We start from the raw sequence: 15,071 nt of genomic DNA, 5'->3' as shown, positions 1-15,071 counted from the left end.
CTGGGAGGTGTTATTAGAAACTACATAAAAGCAGGTTTTGAGGTTCAAAGTTGAGAAGCAATGGATTCAACAAGATTAAGTCAATTTCTTTGCAACAAGACTTCTCTACCATTTTCTTTCCTAATAAGTCTTGTCAATTATTGTACTTGTAAATTATTGTATTTGTAAATATTGCATTTGTAAGTTCTTTGTCAAAACTTCATGTATGCAATTTCTCAAAATCATTTCACCATGGGGCTCTTTTATACAGAATAGACTCCCAGAATTTGCTGACCTTATAACATGAAGAAAACACTGGCATTTTGTGTGTAGTGGTTGCAGTATAGTCTCTGAAGTTACACTGCCCGTGTTTCTCTCCTGTCCTTGACCCTAGCTAACTGATTGACCTGTTCCTCAGTTTCCTCATCCTTAAAATAGATAAGAATACAACTTCCTTATAGAACAATTGTGAGGGTAAGTGAGATAATCACATATAAAGTACTGAGAAGTTTCTGGCACATGGCAAGTGCTCAATAGATAAATGAGATTTTGAAGAACTGTAAGTTTTGTTGATTCTGAAAAACTAGAAGTTTTACCACCACTCAAGTATATCATATACGTATATAGGATGCAGAAATAAGTATAAGGAGGCATTCTCATATAGAAATTACAAATTACAGAATATGGAGTTAGCATTGGATCTGGACAACTATAAACTATAAAAGAGTAGGCTCCATGCAAAGAGAGGATGACTGGTGGTAGGGATGGAAAAAGACAGTTGAAAATAAGTGATCACTTACTATACATGGTTCTTTTTGCTAGGTATTTTATACCTATGATCTTGGAAGGTGGCATGTATAGAGACCTAAGCAAATCTAGGACCAGCCCTAGAATGATTTTTTTTAAAAGATTTGTTTGTTTATTTTAGAGCGGGAGAGGGCTAGAGGGAGAGGGAGAAGGAGGAAGCAGACTCCCCGCTGGGTGGGGAGCCTGATGCAGGGCTCCATCTCACGACCTTGAGATCATGACTTGAGCTGAAGTCAAGAGTCAGAGGTTTAGGGGGATCCCTGGGTGGCTCAGGGCGTGATCCTAGAGTTCCAAGATCGAGTCCCACATCGGGCTCCCTGCATGGAGCCTGCTTCTCCCTCCGCCTGTGTCTCTGCCCCTCTCTTTCTCTTTATCTCTCTGTCTCTGTCTCTGTGTCTCTCATGAATAAAAAAAAAAAAAAAACTTAAAAAAAAAAGAGTCGGAGGTTTAACAGACCAAGCCACTCAGGTGCCCCTCTAAAATGATTTCTTAAAGCATGTATCCCTATTGGGTATATAATGCTTCTCATAATATCACAGTCACCCACATTAGCTGCTACATAGGTTATTGAGCTATTTTTATCTGTTTGCCAAAACAAAGGGATACAAAAAAGGACAGTCAGGAAGAATCACACCAGAGAGCACAGAAACTAAAGGAACTAGGTGATCCCTGGAAAGAGAATGGAGAATGAATGAGAAAATTCTTAATTCATCTGCATATTGAATTGATTCTTTTACAAATAACAACTCTCTTTTTTCATCAATGTATTATTGCCATTTCTAGATTGCATTTTTGCTTGAGACCTTAGTTGACTTGATAATCGCAAATGGCTACTACTAACAGGATTTATTTTTAAAATCTCCTATTGTATCTATACAAACTGATCTGTTTCTTTTTTTTTTTTAACTGATCTGTTTCTGACTAGAATACCATATCACTTTTAGCAGACTATGTGTCCTTTAAAAAACTGAAAGCTCAGGACTTCTTTTTCCTTTTCTGCTATTATCTATTTTATACATCATAGGTATAGATTTACTTATATTTATCTCATATTTATAGATCAAATGGAGATGTGAAATCTTTCTATAATAAGATAATGAAAACCTTATTGAATGAGAATATTTCTAAATCTTGGCAAATAAGTCAGACCAAACTCTCTAGATACAGTTACAAGTTTATTCCCTATGATGGATGGATTTCTAAAGAAAAGGTCATAATTATGTTTTTTTTTCCTTTGGTTTCATCTTCATAATCTGTGTTGAGAAAGAGATACAGAGAGAGACAGAATCTATGAATCTGCTGTAAGAATCAAAGAGTCAGCCACATTCTTGTAACTGAGGATAATTAAAACCTGTTAATACAGTGGCAGAGTGTTTGGTGGCATTCCTCTGGCATCCATCCCCTCCCCCCCCACTTCTGATTAGTGACAGCTTTAGCTTAGTCCTTCTCCAGACTATGAACCTACTTTTAGCTATAACATCACTTGTTCCAGGAATCCTTCTCCGATGCCCCTCATTCCATAACTCCCCCAGGCTGGGTCAGGTTGCCCTTTAATATGATCCAATATCAAATAACCATAATGTGAGGCCATTCATTATTTGTCTTATTGGATCAGCTGTGAGCTTATTGATGGCAGGAATCACAAATTATCTCTGCATCTTCAGACTTTGGTATCAGACTCAAAGTAGAACCTCAAGAATTGTTTTTTTGTGTGTGTGCCAAAATGAACTCTGATTCTTTCCATTTTTATCAAAAGTAAGAGAATATAAGAAGATTGAAACATTTGGTAGGAACTGGGGAGGGAGTAACATAGGGAGGGAATAAGTATAAAGCTTTATTCTTCAGAGTTTCTAGGAATTAGTATGTGCACAGCAACAAAACAAGTATTTTGTGTATGTGTGCTGGTAAATGTTTTTGTATTGTAAACCCCCAATATCATCATCAAAATTCTAATTTTTAAGAAACTTACATGATCAAAATTTAGTCTACTTGATGATTTCATCTTCAATTTGTACAAGTATGTAGTCATGTCTTACAGATAAAAATTCAGCAAAACCTGTAAAATAGTCAACAAAATCTGCAATCCACCATTAACTGAAAGTCCAGATAAAAAAGGTTGCATGATGGGAGCTTTTGTGATCAGAAGGTACTGTGCTCACCAACAATTAAAGTAGGGCCCGAGATTGCTTAAGCCACACTGTTGGAAAACTTTGTTTTACAGAGACAGAAAGCAAAGATATCCTCAGGTGAGACACAATGCACATAAAGCAGGAAAGAAGTTATGTAAGCAGAGATGCCCTTTCCGTCCTCTCATCCTCTACTGAGCACTCTTCTATGAGGTTGACTGACACACCAACAGTATATCTACACATTAGCAGGAAAACCTTTCCCTCTTTCTATTTTGGTTGTCATTACTGTCATCAAATAAAGCCTCACGCACTCAATGTTTTTTGAAAAATATTCTCTTCTTTCTCTTTCTTACTAGAGGCCTTTATAGGGTTTAAGTTGTAAGAGATCTTAAACCAGGAGAAAGTGATATTAGAAGTAAAGTGGGATGGATGAAGGGATGGGTGAACTAGGTGATGGGGATTAAGGAGTGTACGTGTTGTGATGAGCACCAGATGATTAAAATAAAAACTTAAAAACAAAGTAAAATGGATAATGCAAAATAAGGATAGATGAGAGAAACAGAAAGAGCACTAAGAAACTGGGGAAGAAAGGAAGCGGGTACCACAAAGTCCTGTGAGTCAAGTGAAAGGAAGCAACTGGATGTGACTAGATGAGAGAACAGGCACGCAGGGCAAGGGCATTTGTCAGAAGTCAGACTGGAAAATGAGGTGGGTAAAACTAACATTGATAGTAGTTCCTGGGACTGAGAAATAGCACTGGATAATCTCAACAGAAGATACAAGATAAAAGAATCAGGCAAGAATCAAAACTGAGACAAAAAGATCAAAAACCCAGTCTTGTAAGAAAGTCAGATACTAGCTGTTGGAGTACCATATATTGAGTCTGATTCTGAGGGTCAAGGTCAGGCTTTGTTATTTTGTATACTGATTTATCACTTTATATTCAAATTCTCTCTAAGACTATTTGCAGGTGCCTATGGCCATAAATAGACTGGAGGGATGTAGGAGCCAGCAGCAAGAGCTGAGCGGTTGGACACTAGTTTTTCACTGTTTGGGAATGGGTGTTCAATAATGTCTTTTTTATAACCAAATTTCAGTACAATGAGAATTCTTTATTTCTCTATGGAGCTTGTTAAAATAGGATTTTTCTTACCCACAGACACACATACAATAATTGTTTAAACATGCATAAATATGTAAAGATACATCAACTTAAGTGATCATAAAGCATGTTGAAAAATGTGCCCACCAAGAATTACTACAGGGGTATAAAAAAGCATGCTTGTACATTCTTTTTACACAAAGAACACATTGGAGAATAAATTAGCATGGAAAATGGTCTCTTTGAAGGCACAATAACTATTGTTTCCATATTAAATCCAGTTTTTCAATTAAGTGGAGCCTCGCTGATGCACACTATGGCTGGGAGGTCCCATAGAGAATTTCTGAACTTTGTAGATTAGCAAAAAACTATAATTGGAAAAAAATTGTGACACAGACTCCAGGAGACTGGAGAAATGACTGTCATTGTGTTCTTTTATTTTAATAACTGGTTCTAGTTTTTAATTATCGAAATACTTCATAATGGAGTAGTAAATATTTTGTGTGCTTTTGTAGCAGTAAAGAAGGATGAAGACAGGGAATTAATTAATTGAGCACCTACTACCAGGTATTTATTCACTGTGCTACTAGAGAGAAAAACTCAGCTCCAAAGGAGTTAAATTATTTGCCTGATGGCGCATAGCTTGTCGGTGGCTGAGCTGATGTCCCAGGCTTTATCATTGCAAGAGCTTAACCATGTTTTAGTTATTGCTTTGTACATAAATTTAAAAAGGAATTTTCTTCATTTTCAAATTAAGTATTGTGAACACCATTATTGTAGAAAAACTGGCATTGCTGATGTGTGCTTTGGTAACAATATTAAAATAATTAGAAGCAGGGTAAGAATACTCTTATGCATCAAGCTGTGCAAAGATCCATGATGCCAAACAAACGTCCCATTTTGAGAGAGAGTTAGTAATTGCTTTCTCACAACCAGTCATGGATTATTGTAAAAAAAAAAAAAAAAAGATAAATGTGATGATAAAATCTGTTTGGCAAAGTTGCCGTATCCTCTTACATGATCCCAAACCTGTGAGCATGATTTTAAGAATTTTAGAAGTCACAGATAGGGCATGTTGGCTGAGTTAGCAAACATGGATGAAGTATCTTCTCCTTACAAAATACCATGCCAGTTGTTGTATAGCAACCAAAATGAACATAATATTTATTGAGCACCTACTGTGTGCCAGACATTTTATCCATATAGTGATATTTGACCCTCATAACAACTCTGCGGTGGTTGTTACACTTAACTACCCAATAAAATCGACACTCAAAAAAGTTGAGTGACTTGTTCAAGGTTAAGAGCTACTAAGTGGTATACTCTGCATTTCAACTGTCTGTCCACTGACAAATCCCACATGGTTTGCAGTATACTATGATTCTCCCTTTGTGGACGTTTCAGCCTAGAAGAGACAGACATGTGAACTACTAATACTACCAGACAATGAAATAATAATATTTGTTGAGGGATAAACAAAATTCAGAAACAATTCCAACTGAGAAATTGAGCAAAGTTGTTTTTTTAAAGATTCATTTATTTTAGAGAGAGAGAGAGGGAGAGGAGGTGGGGGGAGAGAGAGAGCACACATGCATGCATGTGTGTGAGGAGGGGAGGATGAGGCATGGAGGGAGACTCAAGCAGACTCCCCATTGAGCATGGAGCCTGATGTGGGGCTCAGTCTCATGACCTGGAAACCATGATCTGAGCTGAAATCAAGAGTCTGAGGTGTAACGCACTGAGCCACTCAGGTGCCCTGAGAAATTGGGCAAAGTTTTAAGAGCCCTGAAAGGTAAGAGAGCCTCAAGTTTTGGGAGAAAGCAGGAGAAAAGCTTTGCAGATTGAAGAAACAGCATGGTCCAGATCATAGAGGCCTGCTTGAGAACTACAACCTGATACCTTATGTGCATCTAGACTCCTGGGTTAGCATCAGAAGGTGGTAAAAGATGAAGTTGAAAAATGAGTGTGTCTAAACTGTGGAGGTCCCAGGTGCTATGCTGAGGAGTTTGAACAATTTAATCCTTCCTGAGTGGTGGCTTAGGCTTTTGAGGAGATGAATGACTGATTTGACTTGCAATTTTCTTTTAAAAGAGGTATGTAAAGTCTAGATTCGGTCTGGGAGTTAGGGTTCACAGGAAGGTGTTGCAATAACGTAGGGAAGAAATGACGAGAGCTGGAGCTAGACCAGTAAGAGTGGGAATGACAGTTGTGGAGGGAGCAGAAAGTGGTCATGGTATAGGAAATTTTGTTAGCAGACACTCTGGGCCTTGGAGATGTGTTATGGGTCAGTGGAGAAGGAGGAACCAAAAGTTATGACAAGGATTCTAGGATCAATGACTGAGTGGAAGGTGGTAGCAAAAGAAAGCACAGTTTGTTGGTAGGAGGGAGAAATAGAAGTAAAATCGGGACCCTGTTATGTGCCTGTTCCCTAGCATTAGTGACTGCATTAACTGTAGTTGTGATAATTATATTCTTAAAACATAACACAAAATGGGTAAGAATGTTCTATTTTTGGACCATGTTCTTATTAGCTCCTGAATCATTTCAGGGGAAGTATATTATAAATGGGAGTTTTTGAAAAGCATCTTCACCATGACTGGGTGATTGTGGGGTGTTTTCTTTGGTGTCCTTTGGTATTTCAAATTAATGGCACAGATCATTTCTTTCCAGGTGGTGACCATCCATATCACTCCAGTGGATGACCAACTTCCAAAGGAGGCTCCTGGAGTTTCTCGGCATTTGGTTGTCAAGGAAACTGAGGTGGCCTACATAACTAAGAAACATCTACATTTTATAGATACAGAATATAACAGGGAGCTTCTCTACACGATAACGACACCTCCGTTTTTCTCTTTCGGCCACAGGTATCTCTTGAGAAGTCATCACCTGGGCTATTTGTTGAGGGTTGTGTCCAAGGATTGAGTCGCAAGTGTCCATATACAGTACTGTGATTAAATTGCTCTGTTGATCAGACATGAATTTGTGTTCAATTCCACATTTACTGTAATCTCAAACTTATCTCATACCTCCCTTCAAAAGCTGTATTAATTGGTAAGTGACCTGCCACTTGTAGTGTCTTCAGCTTAGGTAAGCTTAAAGCAATCTTTAATCTTTTTTTCATACAACATTTCTTTCTTTTGTAAAGAGCATGTTATTTTTGTCTTTTTAATAAAATTTATTGAATCTTCATAACACTATTTTCAGATATTACAGGCCACAAAATGGTCATATTCTCTAATCTCAATTAGAAAAGTGGCATGAATATACCTGAGGCTTGTGTCATGTACATGATAGCAAGGAAACATTTTTTTTTTTAGGATGAGAAGAAGCAAGGAAACATTTTTTAGGCTGAGAAGAACAATTTCTTTTCATGAGATCAAAGTAGAAAATTCTGTACATACTTTCTGCAGTCATGAGAATGACATTGATGATTCTGGACTGAAGGCTAGAACCCCCCAACAGGAAAGGAGAATATGAAGATTTTGATTTTCTCTTACAATGGGCTTTTTTAGCTTTAGAAAATTTGGTTGTGGGCTATTTGACTTAATGTTTCTTGCTTGGAAAATTAGCTGATGTGTCCTTCTGTATTTCTCTCTAGACATCTGGATGCTGGGAAATTAATTATGGTGGATAGCATTTCAAAGCTAACTAAAAATTCTGCAGCCCGAGGGCTGAGATCATTCACTCAGGTATGATGCTATGCTAAAATCTTGACAAACGTGATGGAGGTGTCTTCTGAGAGAAGGGATGGCACTCCTAGTGTTGCACTTGAGAATGTTGGCCTTTGACATCTGTCAAAAGCATCAAATGCCTCATGTCTACTTCTTCCTGCTTCCATATATTTGTTAAGCATGTGATATCTATTTGAAAATGCTTCATTGCATTGGATATGATTTCCAAATCTTATTATAACTCAACACAGCCTTTGGCTTCGTTTTATCAGCAGCAGGGCTCTGATTAACGGATCTGGTGGTGCCTAGGTTTTATTCCATCACATTCAGGTCACTCAAGATCCACTGTATTAGTTTCCTAGTGCTGCCGTAGATACTACAAACTGGGTGGCTTACAACAACAGAGATTTACTGTCTCAAAGTTCTGGAGCCTGGATGTCTGAAATCAAGGTGTCTGCAGGGCCACCTTGAAACCCTGTAGTGAAAGCCTTCCTTGTCTCCTCCTTAGACTTTTGGATCACCACCCCAGTCTGCTTCTGTTATCCTATGGCCATCTTTTCTCTGTGTCTCTCTCTTCTTCTGTGGACACGAGTTACATTCCATGAAGGGCTCACCCTTCCGTGTGACCTTATCTTAACTACTTACAGCTGCAATAACCCCATTCCCAAATAAGGTCATATTCTGAGGTACTAGAGGTTAGGACTTTAACATATCTTTTTTTTTAAAAAAAGATTTTATTTATTTATTCATGAAAGACACATGAGAAACACAGGCAGTGAGAGAAGCAGGCTCCATGCAGGGAGCCTGACGTGGAACGTGATCCCGGGACTCCAGGATCACGCCCTGGGCTGAAGGCGGCGCTAAACCGCTGAGCCGCTCAGGGATTCCCTAACATATCTTTTTTTTTTTTTTTTTTTTGAGGGGAACTACTACCTTCCAAAATCCTTCACTAACCTTCTCCCTGTTCCTGTGTACTGTACCCTGAATACTCCCCCGAGAGTCACAGTAATGGTGATGAATACTTAGGCAGCAGCTACCCCTGCCCAGAGGGTTAATTCTGCCTAATTTCACTGTAGTTAGATGTTGCAAATAAGTGTGTAAACCCCATGTGCTCAGTACTAGTATTTTATTATTTTATTTATTTTAGTGATAAAGAATCGAGGCCTTGCAAGTTTAAGTACTTTGACCAATATCACACAGCTAATTTATTGCAATGCTGGGTTGAAATTCACATCCGCGGTCTTTTATAGAGTTGGCTGGCTTCAAGCGCTTGACATATTTACTTAATTCCTTTGTTCTTTTCCGTCCTGGTTTTAGAAAATGTGATTTCTAAAACAGAGCTTTTTGGGATCTTCAAATTGATGATGTTGGCACTTCCAATGTTCTGTGTCAATGTGATGGCTCTTGGAGACCTAGTTCTCTGAAAGTCTCTGATCCTTGCAGATGGGTGCCCACATTTCCATCTCGATTTGCTTTGCAGCATGCTGTAAACCACATGAAAGTGGCCTACAAGCCACCCATGCAAGATATGGGCCTCAATCCAGGATATGTTCAGTTTGCATTTTCCATCAGTAACCAGCATGGAGGCACTTTGCATGGGATCTGCTTTAACATCACAATTCTTCCAGTGGACAATCAAGTTCCTAAGGTATGTACGATGTTTGATGTGAAAGACAAAAAGGAGGGAAGACCTAAAGAAAGAAAAGAAGACTCCAAGACTTATTGGAAATGCTAACTTTTCGTTAGCTATTTTATAGAACTATTTAATTTTCCAGCTACAGTGTAGGAAAAAAAGCTTTTACCTCCCCATGGGACTTTCAGTCTAAAAGGTGAGATTTTCCAGTTGCTGAATTTGGCATTATTTTCAAAGCTTTATCAAAACCTCTTTCATTTCATTTCCTTTCTGCTAAGTCTCACATGCTGATCAGGGGAAGGGGATTAAGTTATGGGTCTCTTAGCAACTGGAAGGACTTATTTGTTCTCTTTGCAGGCCAACTATATGCTCACTAATCTAAATAAGCTTTTTAATTTTTCAAATGAATTAAGATGAGTCCTTCCATCCTCTCCTATCTCAGCCTTAGTGTTGACATAAGCATTCAAGCGTTTGGGTATCTCATTAAAACTGAACTACAAAGGCGATGCTACTTTCTGCATCTGATCTGTGAGGCTGGACTTCATATTGACAGTTTGTTTCAAACCCCATTAGAGGGCTAGACTTCATTCATGTGGCTATTCCTGGACTCATTTTCCCCTCAGGAGTGGCAAGACAAAGTAAGATTACCTACATATCAGGAACAAGAGAGATGACAACCCATACATGTCTCACCCCTCTGGAAAGATGTCACCTTCCAAGTACCTACCTGGAAGACAGCCAGGAGTCCTGAGGCTCCCTTTCCGGGTCTCTCCTCCCCATCTCTACACCTGCCCAAAGCTGGAGGCTAGAGGTCTCACTCTGAAGACCAAGGGGCTTACCCAACCCACAGAACTGTTCTGATAGAGCCAAATGATACTTTTAATTAGTGAGTTGCCAACATTTACACATCAGGAAGTTTCACATCAAGTCTGAATTTCTAGCTTCACTTGAAAATTTGGAAGCTCTAGCAGCAGTGAACTCACTTGCCCCCAGCAGCAGTTGCCAGGGCTTGCTCTCCAGTCTCAAAAGGCCCCACGTAGCCCAGTGCACTCATTTACATCACTGACCTGCCCCCTCAGGCCTCTGAACTTGCAACTTTTGGCAAAAGATGCACTAAAGGTCTCACACAGAAGACAAAAGAATCCGAACTATATTCTTTTTTTTTTTTTTTTTTTTTATTTATGATAGTCACAGAGAGAGAGAGACGGGCAGAGACACAGGCAGAGGGAGAAGCAGGCTCCATGCAGGGAGCCCGACATGGGATTCGATCCCGGGTCTCCAGGATCGCGCCCTGGGCCAAAGGCAGGCGCCAAACCGCTGCGCCACCCAGGGATCCCCCGAACTATATTCTTTGATTCCTTCCCTGTCAGGGACCAGATCACATTCCCTGTGGAGGGAGTAGTTTATTATGTCTGTTAATTTGATTAGATTTTATTCAGACCGTTCTTTCTGTATATGAGATACATGCCCTGAACTAGCCCAGCATCTAAAGAAGCCAAAGCTTTTTCTAAAACAGTCATGGAGAGAAATAGTGCTTTATGCAAAGCAATCCAAACCTCTTGCTAGAGAAAAATGATTTATGGAGAGAATTAGAAATGATGAAAGGAACAGTTATCTTCCTCTTTTGAAGGTAGATGGAATAGTTATGAGGACTCAGGGCTAATGTGGCATAGTGGTTTCTTTTTCCTATAGTGTATGGGACAAATGAAATCATACCTTAGAGAACTGAGAATATTATAAATAAAGTTAAATGAGTAGCTGCAGTGAAACCAGTCATGAGTGATTGGTTTCCTGGTGTGAAATACCTGCAGATAGCTGAGTTGAGTGATAACCACTAGGTGATCATAATATGATGCTAGCAGGAAGACCCCCAAAACCTAAGCACTGGGTTTAGGCAGAGACAGAAAAGTTAGTGATGAATGAGTTGGAGCAAATTAGCATTATGCTTTTATTTTTTGAAAGTTGACCTAAAATACATTTATAATTTAAAACCACAGAATATAGCAGAATATATCCCTTGAAATATTAGCATCTTGGAGTATTAATTGATGCAACTAGAGAATCAATGAAGCTGGCAGACATGGACCTTGTTTAAAAATAATGCTCCTCTTTTAATAACAGGAGTATTATTTCTTTCTTTCTCCTCCAAACAGTAAAAATATAGGAGTAAGGCATGTGGGAAGGATGGGGGTGAAGGTAGTTGTAGGGAAAGAAGGCTCTTGTTTTATGTTTTCCTTTGCTAGTAGAAGTAATGTATTGAAGAATAGAAAGCAACTGTCTCAGGGTGGTTGGTCTCATAATTTTCGTGAGCAGGGGCTGCTTTGGGGCAGCTGTGACCTGGTGGGCAGGAGGATAGAGCAGGTCTCCAAGTGAAGGCTATGACTTCTCCTTGCTCACTTCCATTTCCTCTGCCCATCTCCTCACACCCTGCCCTTTTTATTTAATGAGCTCTGTCTTCAGTGATAGCTCATAGAACAAGGCTTCGAATGTTTTCTTCCTTCTTTTTAGGTGTTTACCAACCCCCTAAGAGTGGCTGAGGGAGCTCAATGTGTCATCAGCACAGAAAATGTTCTGATTTCTGATGTGGATACCAAACTGGACAGCATCTACCTCTCCCTACAAAGACTGCCTCAGTGTGGAAGAGTGGAGCTGGATGGATTTCCTCTAAACATAGGAGACATATTTTCTTGGGGAGACCTCCATGCCTTAAAAGTTAGGTTAGAACATTTCCTGGATCTCTTTTTTGATATGCTTTGGCCTTCATCTGGATCAGTTGTGAGGCAAAGTAAGGGAAAGAAGTTTGTTCCATTTTTTCAGGGGTACCAGCATGCCAATTAATACTTTCAAGGTTTGGTTGAAAATTAGAAATGACAATCTTTTAATTTCTCTCCAGACATTTTCTTTCCATCTGGCTTTCTCTATCGGTGGGAATTATTTTTTGAATATTTGAACAACAGGAATTAATTACCATGAATATTAATTTGCTGTAACTATACATGTCACAAGAGGTAATAGCCAAACTGAATGAATGTAGACTAAAATAATCTATATGGCTAAGCTACATAGTTGAACTCAGCTTTAAAGAAGGTCAGTTTCACAACCCTGGAAATTCTGGGATAAAAATCTGTTGATCAACATCTTTAGTGTAAATTTTTATCTCATTCTACTGAGAATGGACTTGCAAGCAAACATGTAGGGTAGGCTAGGGAGGTAGGGCATGGAGTAGTACTTGGGTCTTTGCCAGTCAAAAATCGAACAATTCACTTTTTATGGTCCAACAGCAGTTCCCCTCACCTTGAGGTTTTTCATTTCTTCTATCTACTGCAGTTCTGTAAAAAACGTTCCTACAAAATCTAGTAAAATGCCTTCTCTATAAAACAATGGAAAATACTCAAAAGCAAAGGTCAGGTAGAGATATATTAGTTGACTTATCATTTATAAGTTCAAGTTGTAAATGGGAATTTTGATCCTTCAGAAAGTATTCGGCATCAAATGCTTAATTCCACACTTGGAAGTTGACTAGGAGTTCAGATTTGTACATAGGAAGATCAATTTCATCTGAGATTTAGTTTAGTTTAGCATTCTTTATTTACAGTCTCCAGTATCTTGACCTCTTTTCACTACTCACTTCTATCCTTATTAAAATTTCATTTTTTAAGAGATCTCAGGTTTTAGCTACATGTTAGAACAAGAAGTCTGTTTAGGTAATTCTTACTAGGGAGTGAATGATGGATGGAAGAAAAAGTACTAGTATTTGCCAGCAAGGATTCTTCCATAGACTTGCATTTATGTTTTTTCCCCTAATTAATCTTTACAGTAATCAAGCCTGACATGGGAGATGGTTGTATTCTCATATTATAATTGAAGAAACTAAGAGGTTGAGGTCACTCAGTATATGGAGGAGTCTGGTTTTGTTCTGTATGACAACATAGCCATACCTTTGGATATGTATTCCTATATCCACTTGGTCCTTTTAGGGGTATTAGCATGGTAAGATAGGATTAGTACATTATCACATATCTATTTTTGATGAAAATATCAGGGATCATAGGAGGCAGTGTGTGGGAGGATACTGGGGATGGAAGGTGGACTTTCTTTGCCATTGGAATGAAATCTCAAACCTGAGTCCCTACCCAGTGTATGGGTGGGTCTAGCCCTGAGTAAAACACCTTTTAGACCTGGGATTTTTTCATATGTAAGTGTTATACATGTTTGATATATTATATTTCTTTTTTTAGATTTATCTGTTTGAGAGAGGGAGAGTATGTGTACATGAGCAGGGGGAGGAGCAGAGGGAAAAGAATAGAGAGAACCTCAGGCAGACTCCCCACTGAGTGCGAGCCCAATGCAAGGCTCAAGCCAAGAACCTTGAGATCCATGACCTGAGCTGAAATGAAGAGTCAGATGCTCAACCACTGGGCCACAAGGGCGCCCCTCAGTATACTATTTTTATGTAACTTTAAATTTCATTTCCTAGCGCTTATTTCCTATTGTGAACAAATCACTGATAAGCTAAAAATTTGGCTCAGTTCAACAGCTATTTAGAACTTACCATGTATCACTACAGTGGCTGGAGAGTAGATGAAAAGTCTTGAATTAGATAATTCCGTTATATAAAGCTTGACTGAGAATTAAAGGAAAATAGGGCTAATGCTAAGCCAAGGAAAAATATTTTTAAGTCTGGAGAGATTAGAAAATCTTTATAGATTGAGTGGAAGAGAGCTAGTAAATAGAAAAGGGAAAATGGAGGGAGAGAGGCAATAAGTAATTCATAGATTAGAGTTTTAGAGAAGAGCTGGGTAGATTGAAAGCACAAGCAGAAAGATTAGTAGGCATAAGAGGAGGGGAGAAGGGGGCTCATCGAGATTCATAGAGTGTCTTACTCTTACCTGTCTGATGTCTTCTCAGTAACCCCTGACCCCAGCCTTGTTTTACATAAGTAAGCATAACTACACCAACTGGTTCCCATTGCCATGGTGGCAACTTGAAGGGAAGGTTTTGGATTTGGGGACAAATTATGAATGCATATAACACATTCTTCCAGGGTGGAGCCATTTTTACATTCAGGGATACTTGGGTAGTTAAGTATGTGACTTCATGATTAAGCTATGTTTTTTGTTATTCATTTATTGACCATGTGGCAAAGCCATGGAAGAGCTTTTGTGTCAGGCATGCCCTACTGTCACAGTGGCCATGAGGGGATAATGGCACATATCATCCCTACAGGTATCAGCATGATGGATCTGAGATACTTCAGGATGACATATTCTTGGAGGTCACAGATGGCACGAATTCAGCAGAATTTATTCTACACATTGAGGTGGGTAGAACGTTTACTCCCTGGTTCATATAGAAATGAACCATCTGGTTTGGAAGCCTCTTTTATGGAGGGGAGAGAGAGCACATGTATGCGAGTAGGGTGGGGAGGAATAGAGGGAAAGGGAGAGAATCTTAAGCACAGGACTTGATCCCATGACTCTAAGATCATGATCTGAGCCAAAATCAAGAGTTGGATACCCAAATGACTGAGCCACCAGGTACCCCTGGTTTGGAAGTTTCTTTTTTTTTTTTTAAAGATTTTATTTATTTATGCATGAGAGAGAGGGGCAGAGACATAGGCAGAGAGACAAGCAGGCTCCCTGTGGGGAGCCTGATGTAGGGCTCGATCCCAGGACCCCAGGAACATGACCTGAGCCGAAGGCAGACACTCAATCACTGAGCCACCCAGGTGCCCCTATTTGGAAGTCTCT

The 15,071-nt window shown here is 39.2% G+C and overlaps 1 protein-coding gene across 9 annotated transcripts in view; it reads left to right on the top strand.

The window, feature by feature from the left end:
• The window catches only part of FREM1 (FRAS1 related extracellular matrix 1), a 165,256-nt gene that overhangs the window by 60,171 nt on the left and 90,014 nt on the right, over positions 1-15,071 (top strand). For 8 of the 9 annotated variants that reach the window (XR_012037985.1, XM_072841396.1, XM_072841398.1 and 5 more), the window contains exons 11-15: positions 6,688-6,881; positions 7,616-7,706; positions 9,169-9,336; positions 11,830-12,038; positions 14,548-14,641. Coding sequence is in view for 7 of the 9 variants with exons in the window: in XM_072841396.1 (XP_072697497.1) it covers positions 6,688-6,881; positions 7,616-7,706; positions 9,169-9,336; positions 11,830-12,038; positions 14,548-14,641 (756 nt within the window). In the remaining 2 variants the exon portion in view is untranslated. Of the gene's footprint in view, positions 1-6,687; positions 7,069-7,615; positions 7,707-9,168; positions 9,337-11,829; positions 12,039-14,547; positions 14,642-15,071 lie in introns of those variants that run through there. The other variant, XR_012037986.1, reaches the window with a different exon arrangement.

Source organism: Canis lupus, chromosome 10, assembly GCF_048164855.1.
Source record: "Canis lupus baileyi chromosome 10, mCanLup2.hap1, whole genome shotgun sequence".
Taxonomy (NCBI): Eukaryota; Metazoa; Chordata; class Mammalia; order Carnivora; family Canidae; genus Canis; species Canis lupus.
Note: the sequence above shows the minus strand (reverse complement) of the source record. Positions and strands in the feature narration are given on the sequence as shown.